At 37.7% G+C, this 26,389-nt stretch overlaps 1 protein-coding gene across 7 annotated transcripts in view; it reads left to right on the top strand.

Annotated features, from left to right (window-relative positions):
- The window catches only part of LOC135112825 (ADP-sugar pyrophosphatase-like), a 98,720-nt gene that overhangs the window by 65,177 nt on the left and 7,154 nt on the right, over window positions 1-26,389 (top strand). For 4 of the 7 annotated variants that reach the window (XM_064027675.1, XM_064027674.1, XM_064027679.1 and 1 more), the window contains one exon: window positions 12,414-12,565. In XM_064027675.1, the coding sequence (XP_063883745.1) occupies window positions 12,414-12,565 (152 nt within the window). Of the gene's footprint in view, window positions 1-12,413; window positions 12,566-13,043; window positions 15,580-16,180 lie in introns of those variants that run through there. The other 3 variants (XR_010274573.1, XM_064027677.1, XM_064027678.1) reach the window with 3 other exon arrangements.

Below are 26,389 nucleotides of genomic sequence, written 5' to 3' on the forward strand. Positions count from 1 at the left end.
CGGGTGTTGTGTCACCCACTGCCCAAACTCCCTCATGGCTGAGTCAGGCATGGGGCGGCGGGTCCTGACCGGGGGGTCGAGGTGGTGGGTGTGGGTGTCCACAGTATGGAGAGGTGGGTGCTCCGTCCCACGGAAGGCAGCAGCTTGGGGGGCGAGTACTGCTGGCCCAGGTCTGTTAATATAAGGTCGAGGATGGCTTGCTGGTGGGTGGGGGGAAGTCCATGACCTGGGTGAGGTGTAGCTGGTGTAGGATATCGCTGATATCTAATCTGTTAAAGTCCCCACAGATGACCAGCTTGGTGGCAGGATACCTCACCCTCAGGACATCAGCAATGTCAATGATGTGAGTGGTGAGTAACTGTACTGTGGTGGCTCATGGGGGTGGTACACTACACACACGATGATGGAGGCTGTGTTGCTGGGATGGCAGGTGGGCGTAACTCTCACCCACAGGGCCTTTACTCTGGCAGGAATATCAGCAGAGAGGTGTGAGGGGCTGAGGGCAGAGTGGCAGAAAATGGCCACCACCCCCAGCCCCTGCATCCTGTCCTGAGGTGATGGTAGAGCTGGTAGTCCTGTACTGTGCACACCTCAGGAACAATCTGCCACGCATCAGTAACTGCCACAATGTCCGCACAAGTAGAACTCACCATCACAATCAACTCGTCCATCTTTTTGGCCAGAGATGTCGCATTAAATAAGAGTAGGGAGGGAAGACTATACCACACACACAGCACTTCAAAGTGTTTGGATTCCCTCTTCTCCACCCTGCGGTCTTCTCTGGCATTGGAGGTCACTACCTTGATGGGATGCACCACGTTTTTACCTCCTCTCGATCTGTGGTTCCAAAACAGTTTCAAGGTCTTAAGGCACGGTATCACATTGGCTGGCAGGTAACCAGGTCCTCGCCTACAACGCAGGAGGTAGTTGCGTTCATACATTTGCACTGAAGCACACATTATTCTTTATGTATCGACACGCACTCACTAAATGTTTTCACAAGTACATCAGTCCCACCAGGGCAAGCCTAAAACTAACAACTAAAAGTTGAAAACAGAAAAAACTGAGATCACTATCAATAGGGGGCGGAGAAGGCCAACACGCTGGCCGAGGCTGCTCTAGAGCACCTAAGGTCACACGTCCTTCCTGTGTGAGGTCAAGACGGTGTGTGTGTGTGTGTGTGTGTGTGTGTTGACCAGATGAGTAGCAGGTGATTTGATTTTGTGGTTGGCAGCAGTTTGTGTAAAGTTGAAGCTGTGGAGACTGGGGTTAACGAGTGATGACTGTACTGCAGAGATTGTATTTAGGGCACATGTTCATTTTCTGCCATGCTTTATTTTCATTTTATTATTTATATATATATATTTTTTTTTTTAAGTACATATGAATTGGGGCATTCACAATGGGCTCAGTTGCAAGTGTTCACTGGCTGTTTTAATGCAGGGCTTATTAGATGCTCCTACTGTTCTCCAGAGATGCACATTCTAAAAATCCCTCATGTGATACATTTTGATGTACTGTGCCTATATGTTACAGAACATTATTCTTAAGTGATCAATGATGCACACTACAGAACAGCTATTATAAGCTAAATACAACTAAACTTTCATTGTCTTCTTATATATTTTTAGTCTCCTGCTACATATATAGTTTGAAACTTTTTTTCCACTAGTTTTTACAGAGACTAATGTTTTAACTGGCAAATCCTGAAAAGAATTGAGTAGATATTACTTGTCCTTCATGGATATTTTGATGGCTGAAGCCGTGGAAAGACAAAAACAGAAACTCTGCTTGATTTAAGGCAAGATATGTGAGTTTGCAGTACTGTTATAAAACCCTGTCTGTACTCTGCTTGATTTAAGGCAAGATATGTGAGTTTGCAGTACTGTTGTAAAACCCTGGTCTGTACATATGCTGTGATTGATTGCAGAAATATGCCACAACAAAAGAACCAAGGTGTGAAAGGATGGGTTGTATTTCCAGAGAAGAAAGCAACAACTCAGAGAAGATGATGGGAGACATGATGTAAACAGACAAGCAGCAAATCAGGGAAGACATTGGGAGACACAATGTCAACAGACAATCTTCACCATTGTCCTGCTGATATTGCATCAAGTCATAGTTGTTTCTTTCATATGTGCCAGGATTTATAAAATTTTAGAATATAATCCTATATAATTCTTTAACTTAAATGATTAAATTAAATTTACATAGGAAAATAGCAGGCATCCCAAGGTGATGATACATCCCAAACCTGAGATAAGTGCATAATACGTTGCTTGTTGTGCCATATTTCTTGCTCTTTGCTTGATGATGGTGGCTAAAAATTTTCTTAATATTCTATCAGTTGATTTAATAATGCACAAATCACAAAAAATATTTTCCAGCTTACCAAGTTTTTTTTTGTGTGTGTGTGTGTAGAATTAATTTGGCGGGTGAATCTGGCAGTTTTTTCATCCATTGTGAACCCCCTATTGCTGTTGCTGCTGCTGCCATATTCTGTCATCTATTACTACAACTACTACTGCCACCACTATCCACCACCATCCCCCACCACCATTGCTACCACTACTATTGCTATATTCAATTCCAAATCTTGAGAAATATAATCCTCTCCCATTAGTTGGGGACTTCTCTTCCAAAAACTTATCTCATTTGGGACATTCACAGTGGTCTGAGTTCCTGGTGGTTGCTGGTTGTTTTTATGAAGAACTTGGTATTTTCTCCTACACTTCTTTAGAGATGCACATACTAAAAGTGCATGTCATGATACCTCTTGATGTACTGTACCTACATCCTACAAAATTTTAATCCTATCTGTTTATGGAAACTGTATCCACAGGATCTGATGATGGACACCTGCAGAACAGTTATTATAAGGTTAATACCTGCAACTTGGCACTTATTATTTTCACATTTATTTCAGTCTCCTGTTTAAAAAAAATTGGCATAAAAGGCCAGTGTCAGGTTATAAATATTTACCATGGGCTAGGCGGACACACAGGTAGCTAAGTACCTATCAGCTCACAGCCCTGCAACTAGACAAAGTATTTAGCTGGAGTTTGGTGTGGAATGTCTGCCAAGGATGGTAGAGTGTTAAAAAAGAGTGTTGTTGTGACTTGGGTGCTGGCTGAAGTCTAATTTAAGCGAGAGAGCAGGGTATATATATATATATATATATATATATATATATATATATATATATATATATATATATATATATATATATATATATATATATATATATATATATATATATATATATGCAATCACTTCTTGAATGTGACTGACTCCTGGAATATCAAGCACAGTGAGAATGGTTTTGTTTTGGAAGTCTATATCCACTAGAACCTACCTAATCCTCATTGGTTCATCCACTCAATACGGTGGATTGTCATATTTCTATTGAATTATTTCCCATCACCATTAATTTCTCTGTTGGAACAGTAGTTCTGACACCTGCTACATGTTTAGTTTGAAACATTTTCCACTAGTTTCTACAAGGACTAGTGTTTTATCTGGAAAATTCTGAAAAGAATCGAGCAAGTCTAAAGCACTGTTCAGGGGGTGCTGTGAACTTATCATTAAACCCAGCTGTGACCTCACTGAACGTTTCCCTTTGTGTCTCACAACACAAGGGGGTAGTCACAGCCTGCCCTCTAAAGACAACTCTCTTCCTCCACACAAAACTACAAGCACCTAATAACACACACACCCTTCACTCCAAAAATTTTAAAATCATGGCGACTCCTACACCAGCCTCGGAGTCCCCATCTGGGGAGGGGACCATAAATGTCCCCAGGTCGGACTGCCTTTCCGTCGACGACCCTAAGTGTCTTGACACCCCCCTCAACTTTTTCTTCATTAACTTCTGCAACATTCGCGGTCTAAGATCTAATTTTCAATCTGTAGAACACCACCTCTCCTCTTCTAAACCTCATCTTCTTTTCCTCACTGAAACTCAGGTGTCTGAGGCAACTGACAGTAGCCCCTTTTCTGTTCCCTCCTACTTTCTCTGTCCTCATTTTCGATCCAAAGCTGGATGCTGCGTTTATGTGCGCAATGACTTAACCTGCTCTCGTGCCCACGCTCTTGAATCTTCCGAGTTTTCCACCATCTGGCTACGACTACAGAGTCATTCTCATACTAAATTTATCTGTGCTGTATACCTCTCTCCTAACTCCTCTGACTATAAGAAATTCTTTGACTACTTAACTTCCAAAGTGGAGCACATTCTGACCCTCTTCCCTTTTGCAGAGATCTCCATTCTTGGAGACTTCAATGTTCACCACCAGCTTTGGCTTTCCTCTCCCTTCACTGACCATCCTGGTGAACTAGCCTACAACTTTGCTATCCTCCTAGAGCAATTGGTGCAACACCCTACTCGTATTCCTGACCGTCTTGGAGATACGCCCAACATTCTTGACCTTTTCCTGACCTCTAATCCTTCTGCTTATGCTGTCACCCTTTCTTCTCCGTTGGGCTCCTCCGATCACAATCTCATATCTTTATCTTGTCCTATCACTCCAATCCCTCCTCAGGATCCCCCTAAGCGAAGGTGCCTCTGGCGTTTTGCCTCTGCTAGTTGGGGGGACCTGAGGCGGTATTTTGCTGATTTTCCTTGGAATGACTACTGCTTCCGTGTCAGAGACCCATCTTTGTGTGCTGAGCGCATAACAGAGGTGATAGTGTCTGGCATGGAGGCGTACATTCCTCACTCTTTTTCTCGTCCTAAACCTTCTAAACCTTGGTTTAACACAGCTTGTTCTCGTGCTATACATGATAGAGAGGTGGCCCACAAAAGGTACTTAAGCCTTCCTTCACCAGAATCTCATGCACTTTATATTTCTGCCCGGAACCATGCCAAGTCTGTTCTCCAACTAGCCAAAAACTCCTTCATTAACAGAAAATGTCAAAACCTTTCAAGATCTAACTCCCCTCGTGATTTCTGGCATCTAGCCAAAAATATCTCCAATAACTTTGCTTCTTCTTCTTTCCCTCCTCTACTTCAACCAGATGGCACCACTGCTATCACATCTATTTCTAAAGCTGAACTCTTTGCTCAAACCTTTGCTAAAAACTCTACCTTGGATGATTCTGGGCTTGTTCCTCCCTCTCCTCCACCCTCTGACTACTTCATGCCTCGTATTAAAATTCTTCGTAATGATGTTTTCCATGCCCTCGCTGGCCTAAACCCTCAGAAGGCTTATGGACCTGATGGGGTCCCTCCTATTGTTCTCCGAAACTGTGCCTCCGTGCTTGCACCTTGCCTAGTCAAACTCTTTCAGCTCTGTCTGTCAACATCTACCTTTCCTTCTTGCTGGAAGTTTGCCTACATTCAACCTGTTCCTAAAAAGGGTGACCGCTCTAATCCCTCAAACTACCGTCCTATTGCTTTAATTTCCTGCTTATCTAAAGTTTTTGAATCTATCCTCAACAGGAAGATTCTTAAACATCTATCACTTCACAACCTTCTATCTGATCGCCAGTATGGGTTCCGTCAAGGCCGCTCGACTGGTGATCTTCTGGCTTTCCTTACTGAGTCTTGGTCATCCTCTTTTAGAGACTTTGGTGAAACTTTTGCTGTTGCCTTGGACATATCAAAAGCCTTTGATAGAGTCTGGCACAAAGCTTTGATTTCCAAACTACCCTCCTACGGTTTCTATCCTTCTCTCTGTAACTTCATCTCAAGTTTCCTTTCTGACCGTTCTATTGCTGCTGTGGTAGACGGTCACTGTTCTTCTCCTAAATCTATTAACAGTGGTGTTCCTCAGGGTTCTGTCCTGTCACCCACTCTCTTCTTATTATTCATTAATGATCTTCTAAAACAAACTTCTTGTCCTATCCACTCCTATGCTGATGATACCACCCTGCACTTTTCCACGTCTTTTCATAGACGTCCAACCCTTCAGGAGGTAAACATATCACGCAGGGAAGCCACAGAACGCCTGACTTCTGATCTTTCTAAAATTTCTGATTGGGGCAGAGCAAACTTGGTATTGTTCAATGCCTCAAAAACTCAATTCCTCCATCTATCAACTCGACACAATCTTCCAGACAACTATCCCCTCTTCTTCAATGACACTCAACTATCCCCCTCTTCTACACTGAACATCCTCGGTCTGTCCTTTACTTATAATCTGAACTGGAAACTTCACATCTCATCTCTAGCTAAAACAGCTTCCATGAAGTTTGGTGTTCTGAGACGTCTCCGCCAGTTTTTCTCACCCCCGCAGCTGCTAACTCTGTACAAGGGCCTTATCCGTCCATGTATGGAGTATGCTTCACATGTCTGGGGGGGTTCCACTCATACTGCTGTTCTAGACAGGGTGGAATCAAAAGCTTTTCGTCTCATCAACTCCTCTCCTCTAACTGACTGTCTTCAGCCTCTCTCTCACCGCCTCAATGTTGCATCTCTAGCTGTCTTCTACCGCTATTTTCATGCTAACTGCTCTTCTGATCTTGCTAACTGCATGCCTCCCCTCCTTCCGCGGCCTCGCTGCACAAGACTTTCTTCTTTCTCTCACGCCTATTCTGTCCACCTCTCTAACGCAAGAGTTAACCAGTATTCTCAATCATTCATCCCTTTCTCTGGTAAACTCTGGAACTCCTTGCCTGCTTCTGTATTTCCACCTTCCTATGACTTGAATTCCTTCAAGAGGGAGGTTTCAAGACACTTATCCACCAATTTTTGACCACTGCTTTGACCCTTTTAGGGACTGGCATTTCAGTGGGCATTTTTTTTATTAGATTTTTGTTGCCCTTGGCCAGTATCCTTCCTACATAAAAAAAAAAAAAAAAAAAAAAAGTATTGTTTGTGCTGCAGAGATACTGTGACAGCTGAAACCATGCCAAGACGAAAGGACCAGCCAATATCAGGCACACCAACTTCTCCAAAACACCAAAAAGTACCCAAGGAGGGAGATATAGGTATGCAGTGTTCTTGTAGAACCAATCTACACACATGCTGTGGTTGATTGCACAAACATTTAACAAAAGAGGAACCAAGGTCAGAAAAGATGGGTTATATTTCCAAAGAAACAGCAAGTCAGAGGAGACATTGAGAGACACAGTGTAAATAGAAAACTGGCAACTTAGAGAAGATGTTGGGGGAAGAGAAGATGTTTGGAGACACAATGTGAAAGACAGTCATCATCAAAGTTCTGCTAAGATTTGGCATCAAAACATGGTTGTTTCTTCCATATGTGCCAGGATTTAAAAAGTGGTATGTAAACTGCATACCTTAAACAGATAAATTTAACTTATATAGAGGAAAAATTAGTATTTGTCACAGGGTGACAATACATCCCAAACCCAAATAATGTGTGAAGTATTTATCTTGTTTTGTCTTATTCCTTTCTCTTTACTTGATGATAGTGGTTAAAAATATTCTTATTGTTTTATTAGTTGATTTCATAATATGCAAATGTTTTTAAGCATACCAAGTTTTTTTTTTTTTTTTTTTTTTTTTAATAAGTTGGCTGGTGAATTTGACATTTTTTCCAGACCATTGCACCCAATTAGACCTAGGTTTTTGGGGGGCAAGATGTGAGTCCTCAGGTAAACCTCAGGCTTCACTTAGCTTCACTCTTAGTACACTACCTGGCATGTCTCCCTTGGGAATCAAAATGGTCAGAATTACTAATAAAGAGAGATGCCAGGTAAAATTTACCTCATGGGATACCCTAGCCTCTAGGTGTTGATTTAGGTGAATTTAAGGCACCATCACACTAGCACATTTTGTTAACTTTTTTTTTCATTGACTTTCTGAAAATCAAGTTTCTTGAGTACGCCTCATCATACATGCCCACCCATTCATCAACACTTTCATTGATGGTAAACAAACATGGCTTCTTAGATGCAAAGGCAAGCAGTCACTGCCCTGCACTTTATTACAAGTTTTGTAAATCATAGACAAACCAAATGACCTGCACTGGTATCTAGCATGCAGGAGTAGAGAAACAGAGCCTTTCCAAAATTGTAAACATCTCTTAAGTTATGCAAGCCACTGTTTGCTGTTATATATCTTTTTTTATTTTATATATACTCGTATATATATATATACTCGTATATATTATATATATATATATATATATATATATATATATATATATATATATATATATATATATATATATATATATATATATATATATATATATATAGAAAATTTTCTATATATTTTTATTTTATTTTTTGATTATTATTTTTTTTTAACTGGTTTCTGTAAACTTTTACTTCGTTCTGTTGTCTTTTCCCATCTGTGTTGTCAAAGGGAAGTGATCATCTTCATGGAGGAGTGTTATTGCCTACTTTCATTGCTAAATGAAAATCCATTGTTTATAGCATTGATTTGCTAAGTAAACCTTATTGTTAAAAAAAGAAAAAAAAAGAAAAGAATATACATATATATATATATATATATATATATATATATATATATATATATATATATATATATATATATATATATATATATATATATATATATATATATATATATATATATATATATATATATATATATATATATATATATATATATATATATATATATATATATATATATATATATATATATATATATATATATATATATATATATATATATATATATATATATATATATATATATATATATATTCTTTTCTTTTTTTCTTTTTTTTTTAACAATAAGGTTTATTTAGCAATGAAAGTAGGCAATAACACTCCTCCATGAAGATGATCACTTCCCTTTGACAACACAGATGGGAAAAGACAACAGAACGAAGTAAAAGTTTACAGAAACCAGAGTTAAAAAAAAATAATAATAAAAAAATAAAATAAAAATATATAGAAAATTTTCTAGTGTGACAGTGCCTTTAGTCTGAACACCAGTGTTTAGTATAACAACTTAACCGTGTGTGGTGAGCCAATTATCATGAAAACCTTAAAACTTTCACTTATGGCCAGATAGTGGGAGGAGCCTATATTTCTCATTTAGAACCAAGTATGCTACCACAACCACTAGGGACTTATTCTGTTATTGTATATTTGAATTACTACTACTGCTACTACTACTACTGCTACTACTGCTACTGCTACTACTACTACTACTACTACTACTACTACTACTACTACTACTACTACTACTACTACTACTGATAATTGCACTTCACTAATAGACCATATTTGGACCTCTCATTTTGGAAACAACATAAATAATTACATAATTTATACTGATGTATCAGATCATTTTGCAGTTTATTCACAGTTTAAGAATATATTAAAAAATGCTGATGTATTCGTAGAAAAAAGAATTTTTTCAGACAGGAATATAAGTTTATTTACTGAACAAGTAGCAAATGAAAACTGGTTCGAAATATCAAATACAAATGATGCAAACGATGCATTTGAGAAATTTTATGCGTTATATAGACATAAATTTTATTCTTGTTTTCCAGTAAAGAATGTTAAAGTCGTTGATAAACACAGCAGAAATCCTTACATTACTACTGCATTAAGAAATAGCATAAAGGAGAAACACAGACTCGAAAGACTTGCATCAAAATGGCCAATGACATATGGGCCAAGATATAAAAGCTATAGAAACCAGCTAGTAACCTTGCTGCGTGTTGCAAAAAACAAATACTATCAGGATAAACTTAAGAACCAACAAGGAAACAGTAAATCGATATGGAACACTAATATTAAATAGTCTATTGGGAAGAAATAACAATAAAAGTACAATTGAAATTAAATTGAAAAATAATAATGACTACACTGCTAATGTTTTTAATGATCACTTTCTGAAAAAGACAGAATCCTCACAACAACAAACAGCTACACCACAAAATTCCCACCGTCAGTTTCTCAACAATCCTGCAAACATTTCACTTTACTTGTGCCCTGTTACTAGAGAAGAAATAAATATGTATTTAAGCAATCTAAAAACAAACACTGCTCCAGGATATGATGAAATTCCACCTAGACTGCTAAAGATTACAGCACAGTACATTGATATACCTCTGACCCACATTATTAATCTCTGTTTTCAGCAAGGTTGTTTTCCCGACAAACTTAAAATAGCTAAAGTGATTCCAATATTTAAGTCGGGTGATGTTGACGATGAAAATAATTATAGACCAATATCTATATTACCATCTATTAGCAAGATATTTGAAAAAGCTATTGTTCAAAGATTAAGGAGGTTCCTGGAAGATTTTGATCTAATATCAAATAATCAGTTCGGTTTTCGTAATAACATGTCAACTGAAAAAGCCATAATGCAATTTACAAGTAAAATTTACAGTAATTTGGAAAGGAAACGTTATGTAGCAGGCATATTCTTAGACCTTTCGAAAGCCTTTGATACACTGAATCATGCAATTTTACTTGATAAGCTCTACAATAGTGGAGTAAGAGGAACACCATTAAAATTATTAGAAAGTTATCTAACTAATAGGAAACAATCAGTATACTGTAATAAAAAATCATCACAACTAAAAGTTATTCACACAGGAGTTCCTCAAGGGTCAATACTGGGCCCATTGCTCTTTTTGACATATATAAATGATATCTCTAATGCCTCTGAAAAATTTAATTATGTATTATTTGCTGATGATACAAATCTTCTTTTACATGATGATAACTTAAATAATTTGCATACTGCCTTGAATACTGAATTAGAGAAAATTAGTAAATGGGTATCTGCTAACAAATTAAAGGTAAATGTTACAAAAACAAATTATATATTATTTCAAAATCGATCTGTGGAACATAGAATGAGGACAGTTTATATGGAAGGATGTGAATTGAAAAGGGTTTCATGTACAAAATTTTTAGGGGTTTTAATTGATGAGAATTTAAACTGGAAAAACCATATACAATCACTCTGTTTGAAATTGTCAAAAATTTGTGGGGTATTGTACAAAATTCGTCGTAACCTAACAATTGATGCCTTGAAAAATCTATATTACTCACTATGTTATCCTCATTTTATATATTGTTTATCATTATGGGGTTGTACATGGCCTTCAGTTGTAAAAGAAATTATTGTAATGCAGAAAAAGATTTTAAGAACCATTACATTCAAAAGAAAACATGATTCCACACAGTTTTTGTTCACTGAATTGAAATTACTGAAATTTGATTACCTATTGCAATACTTTTGTTTTTTATCTGTTTATAATGACTTAAATGAAATTAGGAGTACCAGGAAATTGTTTAGATATATTCATCATAGCCAAGGAACTAGAGGAAATAATATCAACTTGATTTGTCCACAACATAGAACAACATTGTATAAATTTTCAATACATTGCTTTGGACCTACGTGTTGGAACGCTTTACCTGATGATTTGAAGACTAATTTCAATATATTCAAAAGTAAACTTAAAAAACATTTTCATAAATTGCAAAGTCTATCAATTAATGCACAATAATGTCAAATGCAGTTCTTTTTTTTTTTTTTATCGAAAGGTGTGATTATTAATGTCATGATTGTCTGTTGGATGTAAGTTTTTGTCTTAAATTGTTTGTAATATAATTATTAATCTTAATTTATTACCTATTGCCGTCATGGAAACATGTATTACTGTAATTAATCTATGTCATGTCTGCTTAAGAGCTTAGCTCAGCAGACTAATGCCTCAACAATACCTGTACATAACTGTTCATTGTATATACTGGTGATATGGCAATAAACTAAACTAAACTAAACTACTACTACTACTACTACTACTACTACTACTATTACAGTAAAGTCCCTCTCATCCGGCATTTGAGTATCCGGCAGCTTCAAGTATCCAGCACATTTTTCCCCAAGCCTTAAAATCAATAAAAAATCAATGTGTACTCATAAAATCGATTAAAATTCCCGCGCGAGGGATACTTTGTCCCCTCACCACCAGAACGCACTGCTTCGTGCCACCCATGGCCCACTGCACTGTGTTTACTCAGTGACTCAGTCCCGCGTGTGCACTGTTTATCACCTGATGCCTTCATCATGCCTAAAGTTGTAGAAAAGAGGAAGCATGTTGTGCTTACACTTAAGCAGCTGATCAGATCAGCTGATTTTTGTTATGGTAAGATGCGTGAGTGTAGGGTGGTGATTGTGGACATAATTTCACTTCTATTCAAGTATCCGGCAGTATTCAAGTATCTGGCATGTCAGCTGTCCCGTTGATGCCGGATAAGAGGGATTTTACTGTACTACTACTACTACTACTACTACTACTACTGGTGCTATATTTCCTTCAGGGATAAAACATATTTGGGTGATTGGACATATACAGGGACTATCATGTGAAGGCCTGATAGCTTCTTGTGGCTTCTCTTTTTTTTTTTTATATATATGTAGGAAGGACAGTGGCCAAGGGCAACAAAAATATGTTCTTATGACATGCCACTACTGACCTCCACTATTACCACAGGTTTGGTGGAGGAGGGAGAGAGCCCACAAGAGGCAGCTGTCCGCGAACTGAAGGAGGAGACGGGACTAGGAGGCAGTGTGTTCATCACCTCTCCTGATGTGGCCCTTGACCCAGGCACCTCAGATGGCACTGTGCAGCTTGTGGCTGTGAAGGTGAGGAGGGTGTTGCAAAGAGTGCAAAGTGGTGGGTCAAAAAGAGAGGCACAAGAAGGGTGGGGTGCAGGCATTGATAGTGGTAGTAGTAAAGAGGTGGTGAAGTGGAGGGTGCATTGGTGAGTGCAAAGGGGTGGGCTGTGGGGAGGGTTACAAGAAGGATAGGTTTTAGGCATTGATAGTGGTAGTGGTGGAAGAGTCAGCTGGTGGGGAAGATATTTCTTAGTTGTATTAGAACCAAAGGAAGGAAAGGGAAGCTATATAGGGAATTTGGTCTTGTCAAAGGAAGGATGATGGTGATGTATTCAGGGAGACCCAGCACCATCATCTCTGCAGGAAAGGAATAGTTCAGTTAGGTTAAGCTTAGCTTAGACAGAAATTTAATGCAAATAACAGTATTACTAAGGAAGACAAATAATAGTAGTAGGAGGAGCAGAAGGAGTAAAGGCAGATTTACACAGGGCAATTTTTCTTCCAGGCTACCTCTAGCCACTCAGAACTGCTGGCAGGTTTCAGCTAGAGCAGCTGCTGGCCCACTGTATTAAAACATAAACAATCAAGATGGAGTCCTCCTCTGATAAGCTCACTGTTGTAGCTATGATTGTGCTGTTTGAAGAAAAAACAAAAGAAGAAATATTTGTAGATTCATTCCTGTTTAGTGAAAAGGAATACAAGTAGTGTCCATTAAAAACTCATGCAAGAACACATGAAGGCTACATATGTGCTGGCTTCCTCATCTATTTTCCAAAATGTTAAGAAAATTTACTGTATTTGCCACCATATTAGACTCATCTCTCCATAAGATGCACCCCTATTTTACAAGGATATTTTGTGGAAAAAAAAATTTTACTATGGTTGATCACGAAATTATGAAAAAAAAATTGTAGTGTGTGTGTGTGTGTGTGTGTGTGTGTGTGTGTGTGTGTGTGTGTGTGTGTGTGTGTGTGTGTGTGTATTTACCTAGTTGTAATTTATAGGCCCTGAGCTACACTCATGTGGTCCCATCTCCATATCTACACTTGTCCAGTTTTTCCTTAAAGTTGTGCATACTCAATGCCGAGACTACATCCTCACTTAGCTTGTTCCAAACTTCTCTATTTCTCTGTGGGAAACTATGTTTATTTATGTTATTCAAGCATCTTCCTTTTCTTAGTTTTTTGCTGTGGCTTCATGTGTATCTGGTATTTTCTACTTCTCTTACCAGTAGTTTATCATTATCAGTTTCTTCCACTCGATTCCACAATTTATAAATCAGTATTAAGTCTTCCCTTTCTCTTCTTTGTTCCATTGTTGGCAGGTTCATTTCCTTTAACCTGTCTTCATATGTTAATTCTTCCAGTTTTGGAACCATCTTTGCTGCCATCCTCTGTATCATTTCTAGTTTTTGGACATGTTTCTTGTGGGGAGACCACACTGCTTCAGCATATTCCAGCTTTGGTCTAATCATAGTAGTAATTATTTTTCTCATCATATCTTTATCCATGTAGTGGAATGCTGTTCCAATATTTATCACCATTTTATATGTATCTCAATAATTTTACATTTCACCAATTTTATTTTTTTTATTTTTTTATTTATTTATTTATTTATTTATCTATTTATTTATTTATTCTTATGTAGGAGGAACACCAGCCAAGGGCAACAAAAATCTAATAAAAAAAGCCCACATAGATGCCAGTCCCCAAATAGGGTCCAAAGTGGCAGTCAAAAATTGAAGGACAAGTGCCTTGAAACTTCCCTCTTGAAGGAATTCAAGTCATAGGAAGGTGGAAATACAGAAGCAGGCAGGGAGTTTCAGAGTTTACTAGAGAAAGGGATGAATGATTGAGAATACTGCTTAACTCTTGCATTAGAGAGATGAACAGAATAGGGGTGACAGAAAAGAAGAAAGACTTGTGCAGTGAGGCCGCAGGAGGAGGGGAGGCATGCAGTTAGCAGGATCAGAAGAACAGTTAGCATGAAAATAGTGGTAGAAGATAGCTAGAGATGCAACATTGTAGTGATGAGAAAGAGGCTGAAGACAGTCAGTTTGAGGAGAGGAGTTGATGAGACAAAAAGCTTTTGATTCCAGCCTATCTAAGAGTGGTGTGAATGGAACCCCCCCCCCCAGACATGTAATAATAATAATAATAATAAACGGTTTATTATTTAGGCAGTTAACAAACTGAAAATGTACATAGGGGGTGGGGAAATACTTAACACTAATCCTAAAGGTAAGTCTAATCTAGAAGGGACTATTGATTGATGGCTCGCACCATGGTGGGAATCGCACTGAGTCTGTACCGGTCCTTGCGCGGCGCCTTTAGGGGCGTTATCTTGTTGTGATGTCTGGTGGCACAGGCCAGGCGAGGCGCGTCAGGCGGCAGCATGTTTCTGAGACGTGGATGATGCAGTAGTCCCCTTCCAAACTTCTCCAGAGCCTCTCGGTACCTGGTAGATAGTCTGGACAGGCTCAGGGTACCCATTCAGGGCTTCCTCATAGGTGGTGTATGCAGGGATTTTTTGGCTAGTTGGAGAACAGACTTGGCATGGTTCTGGGCAGAAATATAAAATGCATGAGATTCTGGTGATAGAAGGGTCAAGTATCTTTTGTGAGCCACCTCTCCTATCATGTATAGCACGAGAACAGGCTGTGTTAAACCAAGGTTTGGAAGGTTTAGGTCAAGAAAAAGGGTGAGGAATGTACATCTCTATGCCAGACACTATCATCTCTGTTATTCACTTGGCACACAGAGATGAGTCTCTGACATGGAAGCAGTGGTCATTCTAAGGAAAATCAACAAAATACCTCTTCACGTCCCCCCAACAAGCAGAGGCAAAATGACTCCACTTGGGGGATCCAGAGGAGGGATTGGAGCAATAGGACAAAATACAGATATTAGATTGTGATAGGAGGAGCCCAATGAAGAAGAGAGGGTAACAGCATACGGAGAAGGATTAGAGGTTAGGAAAAGGTCAAGAATATTGAGTGTATCTCCAAGATGGTCAGGAATACGAGTGCATATATATATATATATATATATATATATATATATATATATATATATATATATATATATATATATATATATATATATATATATATATATATATATATGCACCAATTGCTCTAGGTCGTGGAGGATAGCAAGGTTTAAGGCTAGTTCACTGGGATGGTCAGTGAAGGGAGAGGAAAGCCAAAGCTGGTGGTGAACATTGAAGTCTCCAAGAATGGAGATCTCTGCAAAAGGGAAGAGAATCAGAATGTGCTCCACTTTGGAAGTTAAGTAGTCAAAGAATTTCTTATAATCAGAGGAGTTAGGTGAGAGGTATACAGCACAGATGAATTTAGTTTGAGAGGGACTGTAGTTGTATCCAGGTGGTGGAGAATTATGAGATCATCGTAACTTACCTTGGTAAGTGTGTGATGATCGGAGTTCTTCCTAAGCTGTGCTGCCCAGCTTTGCGTGGTTATGCATGACTGATGGTATGATGTTACCAGTATTCAGATATCATCCAAGGTTGGGGATGAGCAATAGATTTGGCAGATATCATCAGTAAAACAACCATTCAAAATATAACATTGAATTAGACCATACAGATGAATCAGGAACAATCAATGAATATCTTTCTCAGACATGTGGAGTAGTCCAACCAGCAGAGCAACATGTCGTATTCATACCAACATAATAGGATGGATGGTCACACATGACCACACAAAGGTGGGCAGCACAGCTTAGGAAGACTCCGATCATAGCACACTTGCCAAGGTAAATTATGATGAACTCATAATTCCTCCACAGCTGGCTGCCCAGCAGTGTGACATCATGCATGAATATTCATAGCTTCATCCCTGACCAAACAAGACTTTTTTTTTTTAAAGACAAGTATATATATATATATATATATATATATATATATATATATATATATATATATATATATATATATATATATATATATATATATATATATATACATACAAGATCATACATATACATAAACCTGTAGGTTTGTTAGAAGGAACTTAACACTTGAAACAGCCCATTCTCCAGATGTGCCCACAGGCAAAATGGTCTTGTTATATATAACATGTTTGGTAAAAGTAAATTCACCCCTCCATTCAATTGCCCTTTTTATACTTTCCCAGGAATTGCCTGTTTTAAATGCCTTAGAAGTGGAGGCAGACCTTACTGAATATGCATTAAACAAATCCTCACTGATCCCAGATTCTATCATTATATCTTTGACCCATCTAGTAATTTTGGTCTTGGATGCTGGGCCAAAAGGTTTCCTGGTTGTTAACAACAGCTTATTCTGATCTGATCTTATTCTCAGGCTGCTCATTAATTGTAAATATGTTCTAATAGCATCAACAATACATAAATTTTCATTCTGTGGGAATGCTTTGAAACCTATGTTCTGTACATGATGTCTGACATTAGATGTTTTAAGTGTATCTCCAATTTTAAAGATGACCTCATTTTTATTAAGTGACATATTCCTGATGTCTAAGCAATCTATGGTTTGAAACTGTTGGCCAGGTAAAATGAGAAGCAAACCTGCCACTTTTTTGGCTAAATTTGAAAGTGGTAATTGATTATTGTTTCCCCAAATATCAAATGTATTTAAAAGACATCAGGATTCCATGTAAAGTTACTTCTAGGCAGTTTGGAGTGCTGTTTTGCTACTGACTTCATAAATAAGCATACAAACTTGTTCTGACCAGCAGGGATTCCATTGATTTTTGCCACCATAGAGATAGCTGACCTGGCTGCATTGAGACTACTGTAACTACCCAGAACCATTTGCCTCTCCTTCATTGAATAACATGAATAAGTGGTCCAACAGTTTGTGTACAGAGGAAGAAAATGGATCAACTTTTTTCTTGTAAACAAAACTTGTTCCATACTTTGATGTGTCTTCCATATGCCTCAAGTCATCAATTTGCCTTCTTATCCAAATAGAGTAAGTCATCATAATCACCATGGCTTTGCTCAAGAGCTTCATTCCTTAACACTTCCAAATATTTATATTTTAAAGGAGCCCAGTGTACAGAGTCACCTGCAGCAATGACATTGCCAATAAAAACAGCAAAATCTCTAATTCTAATGTCATCCGTACGTAATAATTGTAAACCCAGTTTCCTGATCTTATCTGCCTTACCTTGTGTGAGTTTAATGGTCATGTCTTTAGAGTTCAACACAAAACCCAAGAATTTAGTTTCATGACTGGGCTGAAATTCGGATTTCTTCAAATTAATTTTGAAACCTAATTGATCTAATGTTGATGCAATATATTTGACATCATCAATTAATTTTTCTTTGGAGTCCGCTGTCCTAAGACAATCATCAATGTAAATAGATATTAAGATGCCTAAAGCCTGAAAATGTGAAAATGGGACCTTCAACAACTTAGTGAAAGTTGAGGGGATGAGGAAAAACCCTGAGGCAAACAAGAAGACTGCCATAATAAACCATTCCATGTAAATTATAGCCATGATCAATCCTCCCTGCAAACAGGAACAGAAAAATAAGCATGTTTCAAGTCAGTGGATGCAAAGAAACAATCATGTGTAACCAATGGTAAAACATCTCTAAGTGTTTCCATCTTAAAACGATAATATTCCACATACTCATTTGAATATTTAAAATTAAGTATAATCCGGACACTGCCATCCTTCTTTAACCTAAGAAAAATAATGGAATAAAACCCTGATGAAACAACTGCAGCTCTCTCAACAATATGCTGCTGAATAAATATATTCATGGCTGCATCAATAGCCTGTTTGTCCTTCTGAGAGAAATGCAATAGAGGGGGGGATATGGCATTGTGATGGAAAATCACGAAAGGAAAACATATACTTTCCCTGAACAGTGTTAGTTACCCAAGGATCACTGGATAATTCCTCCTAAATTTGAAGATAATGTTGAATTTTCCCCCCTGAAAATTTATAGGGGTGTTAACCAAGGTTAAATCACTTATTGCTGAGGAATGAAAATGAGAACCAGTGTCATCGGGTAACTTATTTGGTGCCATAGTGACATGTCCTCTGCCTCCTCTATCTTGATGATTACCTCAGTAGTTATTGGTTTTGGAATCTCTACCTCCTTTTCGAAAAGTAAAAATATTCCTCTTCATCTTAAACAGTTTTGGATTGATATGTTTTTGATTCTCCTCAAATTGTTTAACAATGTTCAACAATGTTAGTTTCAAACAATTTATCACCTGTCATATTCTCATCCTTGACAGTTTTTTGGAGAGTCTTGGCTTTAATTTTTTTTATCAGTAATGAGATCTCTTCTCATTAGATTTAAATAATTGAAAACTGGCAATAACATGCAAAGACTGTCGTTGGTATCTCTATATGAATCCATCATGGTAGGGTTGTGTGAATTTGCATGTTTGTTTACAAATCTGATGAGAGGAATGAGTACTTTCCCTAATAGAGAGTTTGTCTGAGCTAACTTGCTCTCCATCCTCTGACTCTGATGGTCAAGAGTTGATAGGGGATTGGAATCAGATTCCAGAATCCTGAATTCTCTAATATTAGATGGAATAAACCATTGTTCTGCCAACATCCTGGCTTTCTTATCATCAAGAACCATACGTAAATAAACCTTGATGTTCTTAGCTAAAATCTCTGTAACAGGAGTATCATTAGCATCATCAACATCAAAAGCTGCACCTAGGCTACAGCCAACAACCACATGTTGATTTTCAGCCAAAGGAAACCCTACAAACTCCTCTGCTGAACTAGTAGATGCCCCAACATTAACTTGGGATGCAACATGTGAGGACTGGAAGGTGTCTGGGTATGAAGCCCCACCATCAGGATTATGCGATAAATCTTGAGACACATCAGGTTGACATTATCCACATCTTCTGCACTACTAGTGTCACTGTCACCTAAATGTACTGGTTCCTTTCTCACCTTCTCTTTTTGTCAGAGCTTTCACCAAAGCTGGTAATATTTTCTGAACCACAGAACTGCAGAAATTATCATCCGGCTCAAGTGTCTGAGAAGGGCCGGAAATATTGGTGGTTGGAACATCCTGTCCACCAGAACCATCATCTTCACTATCGGAAGATAAACAAGCAACCTTGCATGGTGGCTGGGCCTGGCCATTGTCGGAAGAAGGATGGGAGTGTTGATGTCCCCTGCCTTCCACCATGCAAACAGCAGATGAGCAATAAACTGTCCTCTGGGGAAGAGACGATTACCAACGTGGCAACCATACAGTTGTGTGATGGCCATGTCATACAAGACATTGTATAAAGGGGCAGGTAATGTAAAAATAAAGTAAAATCATAACACATACCATCCTGAACAGGGATTTTCGCAGAGTAACAAGACATAGGCAACCTCACAATCACCTGGTGGCTGGGGACAACAGTAAAAGTGTCACCACATTAACCGTAGCATGCTGCACTATTACACTCCATGCATGTTTCATTGTCCAACTTGCCAAAAACTAGCAGTGCTATATCCTCCATGCCCCATTTACAGGCCACAGTGCAGTAATAGAGACCCCAGAAAGCCACCAAACTCAAGTGTCCCTTGCCTTATCTTATCAATAAACTTCAAAGCCATTTAGTGGCTGTCAGAGCGAACAGCCATGTCTGAACACCAGAACCACACACCAAGTACTGAATACTGGTAACACCACACCACCAGTCATGCATGACGTCACGCTGCTGGGCAGCCAGCTGTGGAAGAACTTGGATGATTCAAGAGCTTGGGCACGAGAGCAGGTTAAGTCGTTACACACATAAACACAACATCCAGCTTTGGATTGAAAATGAGGATAGAGAAAGTAGGAGGGAACAGAGTAGGGACTACTGTCAGTTGCCTCAGACACCTGTGTTTCAATAAGGAAAAGAAGATGAGGTTTAGTAGAGGAGAGGTGGTGTTCTACAGATTGAAAATTAGATCTAAGACTGCTAATTTTGCAGAAGTTAATGAAGAAAAAGTTGAGTGGGGTGTCAAGACACTTGACACCCCATCCTGTATCGTCACTCCCAGGTCTTTCTCTTTTTGTACTTTTATTATTTCTTCATTTCACATTTTATATAACTATTTTGGTCTCTTCATTTTTTCCCATTTCCATTAGATGACATTTATTCACATTGAATTCCATCTCCCATTTCATACTCCAGTCCCAGATTTTATTCAAATCCTCTTGTAGAATTTCAGTCTTTGTTGTTTCTTATATGTCTTTTATGTAATTTTGCATCATCTGCAAACAAATTCATGTAACTCTTTACTCCTTCATGCATATCATTTATGTAGATCAGGAAAAGTATTGGTGCCAGCACTGATCCTTGTGGTGCTCCACTGTCTACTTTTCTCCATCTTGATTTTACATCTTTTACTACTGTTCTCATTTCTCTTTCCTTTAAGTAATTTTCCATCCATTTTTTTTTTCTCTCCATTTAATCATTCTATATTTTCTAGTTTCTATAGTAGCATGTTGAGGAAAACTTTGTCAAAAGTTTTTTTTAGATCTAAATACACACAGTCTACCCATCCATCCCTCTCCTGTGTTATATCAGTCACTCTCAAATAGAAGCTCATCAGATTTGTTACACATGATCACTTTTGTCTAAAGCCATACTATTTTTCTGTTATTATATCATGTTTTCTAGAAATTTTGCCCACTGCTTCTTTATCACTTTTCACAAATCTTACATACTATGCTGGTCATTGATACTGGTCTATAGTTTAGTGGTTCTTCTTTCTTTCCACTTTTATAAATTAACACTATGTCTGCTCTCTTCCATTCCCTAGGCACTCTTCCAGTTGATTATTATGTCATATACTGGTTCAGTTAATTGCTTCCTGCACTCTTTTAAAATTATACCTGATACTCCACCTGGTCCTGTTGCTTTTCTTTCTTCCAGTTCCTCCATCATTTTATAAACTCTAATTACTGTAATTTTCCACTTTTTTTTTTTTCTTCTCATCTTGTGATTCTTTAAATTCTGATTCTTCTATGAAAACTTGTTAAAACTTTTATTTAGTAATTCACTCATGTCTCTTGTGTCTTCTTATGTTTCATTACCATCCTTCAACCTTTCTAATTTTTCTTTTAGTTCAATTTTTTTCATTTATGAATTTGTAGAACAGTTTTGGTTCATCCTAGCACTTTTCAACTACAGTGGAACCTCAGTTTTCAAACTTAATTTGTTCCTGAATGCCGCTCAGAATCCAAAATGTTCGAAAACAAAAACTATTTTCCCCATAGGAATCAATGTAAAATAGATTAATCTGTTCTCAGACAGCCATCCACCATGTCTTAGGTAATGACCGACGTTCTCACTGCTAAGATGGCTGCTCCACAACATCTCCAGTTTAGAATTTTTTGTCCAGAAAGAGTGTATTGAATGAATTTAGTGACACAGAACTCATCAAAAGATATTGTTTAGACCATGCAGGCATTCTCTTTGTCATCAATGAAGTGAACGAAGCCTTACATAGTGACACAGAAAGGAGCAACCTATCCACTGCCAAAATGAAGGTGATCATAACACTTGTTGCTGAGAAAGGCTACTGGGAAAATGCAGTAGTGATGGCATTGTGGGTCATAGAAAGAGCCACAGGAGGCTCAGGATTTCTCCTGAGTGCCAAACCTTGTTTGTTTACATTGAGGTTCTTCAATGGATCACATTTAACTTATTTCAAAGATTGAAATACTGTCTTACTGTCTGTGTCTCTCCTGCAAATATATAAAAATGAAGGAAATATTTATAGAAACTATAAATTAGTAATAAATGGCTGCTTTTGCTACATCTTTTAGTATTTGAAATCAAGTAACTTTGTTCGAAAACCGAATTATGGTACAGCAACCAAGGCAATTACGAATTAAATTTTTTGTTCAAAAACTAAGTTGTTGAGAAAGGGAGATGTTTGGTAATCGAGGTTTCACTGTATATTTTTTTTCATATCTTTTCTCTTCCTCTCTTTTTATTTCCACATATTCATTTTTTACTATCTTAACGTCTTCTTTTTTTGGGGGTTTTGATTTCTTGTCGTTCTCATCCATGCTTTGTCTCTTTTTTTTTGCACTTGCACATCTTGCATTGAACCACACCTGTTCTCCATTTTCCTTAGGTCTGTATAGTGGGACATATTTTTTTCACTCCTGCCTTGTATAGTTTCATAAAAATGTCATACTTATCTTGCACATCATTTGCTCTTTTCAGCTTTTCCCAGTTTATTTCATCATAAAGTTTCTCAAGATCATCTATATTTGCTTTCCCATAGTTTCTCCTGTTTTCTTAGTATGATTCATCCTCTTCACTGACATCATTATCAGTCTCTATTTCTATCATTACATGGTCACTTTCCCAAGTGGCACACATATCTTAATTCTTTGGTTAGGTTGATTCCTTTTGTTACTATTAGATATAGTCTTGTTGGTTCATCATCTCCACTATATCTTGTATTTTCAGTCACCCATTGTATCATTGTGTTTTCCATAGGCAGCTTCAGAAATCTTTCTCCCCATGCAATCTCATTTCCTCTTGCCTCAAACATTACCCAATTTACTTCTTTCCAACAGAAGTCACCAACCAATAATACTCTTTTATTACTTTTGATTAATTTACTGAAGCACTGAATGATATCTTCTCTTATTTTCTCATTGTCATCCTTGCTCCAAGAATTTGTTTTGAGTGGTACATAAGTAGTTATTACCATCAGTATTTCTTCATTATTATCCTCCAAGTTAATACACTATTTCTGCCTTTCCCCTCCTCATATTTCACTATTTTTGTCTTCACCTCTTTTCTTGTCATTGTCATTACAGCTCCCCCTCCTTTACCAATCCTGTCTCTTCTCCATATATTGTGCTTATTGTTAATGACTATCTGGTTTTCTTCTTTTAGTTCTGTTTCCATTAAACATACCTTCAGTTTTTTTCCTTTGAATAGTCTTACAATTCCAGTTTTCTGTGCATCATTCCATCTATGTTTATATACATCACATTCAATCCTTCATTTTTACTATTTTCTATTTAATTTTCACTTATTTATTTTCCTTTATGTACCATTTCTTCACTCTGTCTCCCAAATTGTGTGTGTGTGTGTGTGTGTGTGTGTGTGTGTGTGTGTGTGTGTGTTTGTGTGTATTTACCTAGTTGTGCTTTATGGGAAAAGAGCTATGCTCGTGCTGTCCCATCTCTATATCTTTTAATATCCAACTTAGCCTTGAATCCATGTATACTTTCTGTATGTACTATCTCCTCATCCAGACTGTTCCATACATCAATACTTCTATATGGGAAATTATACTTTTTGAGGTCTCTTCTACAAGCACTCCTCTTCAGCTTCTTTCCATGTTCTAGTGTCCCGTGTATCCCAGACCATTAAGTCTCTCTGGTCCACCTCCTTTACTCCCTCATATGCTTTATATATCGCAATCAAGTCTCCCCTTTCTCTCCTCTTTTCCAACATTGGTAGATGTATCCGTGCCAGTTTCTCTTCATATGACAAGTCCCTGATACTTGGTACCATCTTCGTAGCTGCTCTCTGAACTCTCTCCAACTTCCTTATATTTTTTTCTTGTATGGCGACCACACTACTGCTGCATATTCTAGTCTAGGTCTTATCAGTGCCACGATCATCTTCCTGACCATCTCTTCATCCATATATGCAAAGGCCTGCCTTATTCTTCTCAACAAGTTATAGGTTTCTCCTGTAATTTTGCTAATGTGTCTCTCCGGAGTCAGGTTCCCAGTCACTGTAACACCAAGATTCTTTTCCTCTTCTTCCTCACTCAACCCTACACAATTCAACACATAATTTCCTTTTACTCTTCTTGTAATTTTTCCAAATTCTATTACTTTACACTTCTTTAAATTAAATTCCATTTCCTATCTATAATTCCACTCTGAAATCTTGTTCAGGTCTTCTTGTAATGTTCCACAGTCCTCTGCACTCTCAACTTTCTTCAGCAACTGCATCATCCAAAAAAAGGCTCATGTAGCTGTTCACACTCTCCATCATATCATTTATATAAACTGCAAACATGATTGGTGCAAGTACTGAGCCTTGGGGTACTCCACTTATGATTTCCCTCCATGATGATTTTTTTTTTTTTTATCTTTTACCACCATTCTCATTTCTCTGTCAAGAAATTTTCCATCCATCTCAGCAGGCCCCCCTTAGCCCACCATTATGCTTCAACTTCCACAACAATTTCCTGTGTGGCACTTTATCAAAGGCCTTCTTAAGGTCTAAATAAACACAATCTACCCATCCATCTCTTTTTTGCATTATATCCACCACTCTAGAATAAAAAGTCAGTAAGTTTGTAACACACAATCTTCCTCTCCTAAATCCAAATTGTTGCTTTATTATCTCTTCATTTCCTTCTAGATACTGCATCCACTTATCCTTCACCAATCTTTCACACATTTTGCACACCACACTTGTTAGAGATACAGGTCTATAGTTTAAGGGCTCCTCTTTACTACCACCTTTGTAGATTAGCACTATGTTGGCTCTCTTCCATTCAATTGGGACTCTACTTTCAATTAGGGAACTCTCAATAATATTATGTATTACCCATGTCAACTGCTGATTGCACTCTTTTAATATCCATCCTGATATTCCATCAGGTCCAGGGGCCTTCCTAATGTCTAGTCCTCCATCTGTTTCTGGACATCCTCTTCAGTCACTTGGGTTTCCCCCAGACCCATTTCCTCACTCATCTCACTGCCACACAAATGTTCTCTCTTTTGTGAATACTGATTGAAAACTCCTATTCATTATCTCTGCCAATTCAGCCAGATCCTCACACGTTTGACCATTCACCTTCAATCTACTTATTCCCTCTTTATTTTTCATTTTGCTGTTCACATATCTGAAGAATAGTTTTGGTTCCTCTTTGCAGTTGTCCATAACATCTTTCTCATAATTTTTCCTTTCTTCTCTAATAACCCTTACATATTAATTTTTTGTAGTTGTGTAGTTTTGCCATAGTTCCTGTGTATTTTTTCTCCTCCATCTATTCCATGCCATTTCCCTCTCCTCCCTAGCTATTTCACATCTTCTATTATACTAGTCATTGTTATATCTTCTTTTTGTCTCTACTTTCGGTACATATCTTTTCACTCCCTCTTCATAAATACTGATGAAAGCTTCCCACTTCTTTTGCACATTACTTGCTGTGATTAGTGTACTCCAGTCCACTTCACCAAAGTATCTCCTCATTTGTTCAAAATTTGACTTACCATAATTAAATCTTTCACTTTTATAATCTTCACATCTACTTTCCTTTTTTCTTTAATACAAAATCTTATCATGACATGGTCACTTTTTCCTAGTGGACAACTATAGTTCATGTCTTCTATAATATCTGGTTCTTTTGATAATACCAAATCAAGTCTTGATGGCTCCTCTCCTCCTCTGTATCTAGTGTTTTCCTCAACCCACTGTGTCATAATATTGTTCATTGCCAGTTTCAGAACCTTATCTCCCCATGAGTCTTCTCCTCCTCTTGTGTTCCACTCCTCCTAATTTATCTCTTTACAATTAAAATCTCCCATTATAACAATTTTGTTGTTTTCTTTAATTTTCTTTACAAGCCATTCTTTTGTTGCACTCAGCAACTGTTCATGCTCATGTCTATTCCAGGCCTTTGTTTTTGGTGGGACATACACCACTGTGACATATCATCTTCCTCTTCTTCCATTTATTAGTTGTAAGTTTAGGCATTCCACCAAGCCTTCTGCCTTTTCCACACTCTCCACCCTGATACCCTTTTTAACAAGCATCATCACTCCACCTCCTCCTTTTCCACATCTCTTTCTTATCCACATATTGTACTTTCCCCCTCCT

Source organism: Scylla paramamosain, chromosome 24 (assembly GCF_035594125.1).
Source record: "Scylla paramamosain isolate STU-SP2022 chromosome 24, ASM3559412v1, whole genome shotgun sequence".
In the NCBI taxonomy this organism is placed as follows: Eukaryota; Metazoa; Arthropoda; class Malacostraca; order Decapoda; family Portunidae; genus Scylla; species Scylla paramamosain.